Source organism: Larimichthys crocea, unplaced genomic scaffold (genome assembly GCF_000972845.2).
Source record: "Larimichthys crocea isolate SSNF unplaced genomic scaffold, L_crocea_2.0 scaffold32321, whole genome shotgun sequence".
Taxonomy (NCBI): domain Eukaryota; kingdom Metazoa; phylum Chordata; class Actinopteri; family Sciaenidae; genus Larimichthys; species Larimichthys crocea.
Window position 1 is genome coordinate 1 of NW_020854267.1, and position 3,202 is coordinate 3,202.

Consider the following 3,202-nt stretch of genomic DNA (forward strand, 5'->3'; position numbering starts at 1 on the left):
CTTTTTTTTTTTTTTTGGACTGTGGGAGAGACTGGAACGTCCAGGTTGGTGGGTTGGTAGACTATAAACCTGTATTCTCCAGAGCAAAACCCACGCAAACACGGGTTGGAGAGAGGAGGGATTTAGAATCACCAATTAGCCAAATTAGAGTCACCAATTAGACTATGAACCTGTATTTTCTTGGACTGTGGGGGAAACCGGAGCACCCATAGAAAAACCCACCCAAACACAGGTTGGGGAGTGGGGGGATTTAGAGTTACCAATTAGCCAAATTAGAGTCACCAATTAGCCAAATTAGAGTCACCAGTTAGCCTATAAACCTGTATTTTTTTTTGACTGTGGGGGAAACCGGAGCACCCGGAGAAAACCCATGCAAACACAGGTTGGGGAGAGGGGGGGATTTAGAGTTACCAGTTAGAATCAACTGAGCCATGCGTGCAGCTGGAGCTCCTCCAGGGTGGGGCGTTCTTCGGGGACTTCGGCTAGACATCCTTTGAGAAAATCCTGGCACTCTAGAGAGAAATAGGGATGAGAAAGGTGAGGCAGATGGCTAAAGTAATCAGCAGCATGTGCACTAAAATGAGCAGATGTGTGTGCTGACAGATCTACATGTGAGTTTTTCTTTCTTACCTTCGGACAGCTCATGGCTGATTTTCTGCTGGTTCCTGAGGAATTTCTGGGTCATAAATTGTGTTATTTTGTGGAGCGATTCATACAGAACCACTCCAACCTGCCATACTGTTGTGGGGCCAGCGTGGTAGGTGTGACGACTGAACCACTCTGGAGGAATGTGATTAGGGGTACCTACAATATACAATAAGACGTCAGGATGAGGAAAAGCTTTGTTTAAATGTTAAGGTCACAGGAGTTAGTGAGGAACAGGGGTAGAAGCCAGAGATTTTACCGTAGAAAGTGTGGTAACATGAGCTTTCTTCGAAAAAACAGCCAAGTCCAAAGTCAATGAGCCGGAGACGGGGGGGGCTTAAGCCTGTCTCAATCAAGATATTTTCCACCTTGATGTCCCGATGAAAGATGCACTTATCCTCAAGTTCTTTAGCTGCATCAACCAACTGCTTCACTATGATCTGAGACAGAAACACAAAGAGAGGAATGTGTTCACAATTCCCAGCAATTACTTTGGTTTTCAGGTCGTTACATTCCTGTATGTAGAAATACTTAAAACACAGGGGACCTCCAGCAGCTTACCTTGGCCTCTTCCTCATCTAAGGAGCCTCCGTTGCCATGGATGTAGTCGAAGAGGTCCATGGAGGGTACTGGTCTCTCCATCACCAGGATCAGCTCCTCGCCCAGGTCATACCAATCCAGAAGGGACACAGGTGCTGATGTGCGCACTCCAGTTCTCCCTTCTGCAAGTTTTAACATAATATCGACTTCCGCTGAAATCTCCTTTCCGTTATTGTCCTGGAAAAAAAAAAAAAATTATAATGAAAGGCTTCTTAGATTCATAGATAACCAAAATTACAGATTCCAACAGCAGTTGGTGTTGCTCACTCACCACATGTGTGCAAAACACATTGTCGTTCGGTACATGTTTGATGGCAACCTGCAAGACACAAACAGAACTTGGTACTTCCTCACAATATTGTGATGTCTGTGAATGTACGTGTGTGTGTGTTTGAGAATGTGTGCGTGACACTCACAGGTAAGTTATCTGCTTTGCGGTAGCCAGCAAAAACAGCCCCACAGCCTCCTTCACCAAGGTGATTTTGCTGCACATATTTGGCCTCAAATTTATCTAAAAAGATACAGACATACAGATTTTGTTTAACTACAGTTGTAAGGAACATCAATTACATGTTGCCAAAGCTCTAATTCTTTCTATGTTCTTCCTACCAAATATAAATCCTCATTTTATTCTTCACATTAACCTAAAACTAAAGCCTAAATTAGTCACTCACCTCTCCTGTCCTGTATGGTCTCAAGGATCTCTGCGCTCCTCTTTCTTTTTCCGTTGCGGTTTCCTCCGTCATTGCTGGCCTTCCTCTTACTATTTACCTGCACCTCCTTCAAAGGCCCACTACTGTCTACAGATGAGAAAGAACAAGAGGAACATCAGGCATCATCATTTTAGTTCAATGAATAATAGTTCAGTTGGAAACAGTTGGCTTGGCTTTGTCCAAACTAAAACAATAAAACTATGCTTTATTGTTTTTTTTTTTATCCATGCAGATAGTTTCTTTTTTATTCATCTAGGTCTACAGATATCTGCTTTTGACATTACTTGGGGGGGGAGGGGGGGATTCTGCTTTAAGCAGACTATTATTATTCACTACTATTGTGCTGGTGTAAACGCACAAAATGTCAAACGGATATTCCAAAAATGGACAAAGTAATCCCAAAATATCTGCCACCAGATATTACACTAGAGAATGTTTTCTTTGTAATTTGGATGAACTGAAGTGTGTTTAGATCAATAAACCACACTTGATAGACAGTTATGGACTTTCTGTAACAGTTTTCTGGAAACCAATCTGTTCAGCAGGGCCACTGATATATGTTAATATTGTCATCCCAATTTACACTGCCACTATTATTTTCTGTTAATGTGCTATTTGTTACCCTCACATGTAAAGCATTCCTTGAAACCCCTTGAAAAAAGTTACATAAAATCATCTCATTACTAATAATAGCATTTTCACATGATCTGCCCACCTCTGCCACTGTCTGCTGAGGAGGAAGCCTTTTCATCATCCCTCTGGGTAAAGTCAAAAATCTCAAATTCCGTCCTCTTTGTTTTTGATGACTCCTTTCCATCAGTGCTGGCCTTCCTCTTACTTTTCCTTCCCCACACCTCCTTGAAAGGCCTGCTACTGTCTACAGATGAAAAAGAACAAGAGGAACGTCAGTATCATCATTTTTGTTAAATTAATAATAGTTTAGCTGGAAACAGTTGGCTTGGCTTTGTCCAAACCAAAACAATACAAATATGCTTTATTGTTTTTTATCCATGCAGATAGTTTCTATTTTATTCATCTAGGTCTACAAATATCTGCTTTTGACACTTTTTGCTTTTATATTTTCTTTAAGCACCATTTGCTGTGAGCCACAAAATGTAATTTCATTCACTTCTATTGTGCTGGTGTAAATGCACAAAATGTCAAACAGATATTCCAAAACATGGACAGAGTAATCCCAAAATATCTGCCACCAGATATTACACTTGAGAATGTTTTCTTTGTAA

At 41.2% G+C, this 3,202-nt stretch overlaps 1 protein-coding gene across 1 annotated transcript; it reads right to left on the reverse strand.

Moving 5' to 3' along the window:
• Nucleotides 1–7: 7 nt before the first annotated feature.
• LOC109140629 (serine/threonine-protein kinase pim-1-like) lies at nucleotides 8–2,863 on the reverse strand (the record flags this gene model as incomplete). The annotated part of the gene is made up of 8 exons (XM_027276214.1): nucleotides 8–512; nucleotides 631–804; nucleotides 905–1,085; nucleotides 1,207–1,422; nucleotides 1,517–1,564; nucleotides 1,662–1,756; nucleotides 1,920–2,045; nucleotides 2,674–2,863. Coding segments are annotated over 8 exons (1,122 nt in total), but the record flags the coding sequence as incomplete, so codon positions are not given.
• Nucleotides 2,864–3,202: the final 339 nt, after the last annotated feature.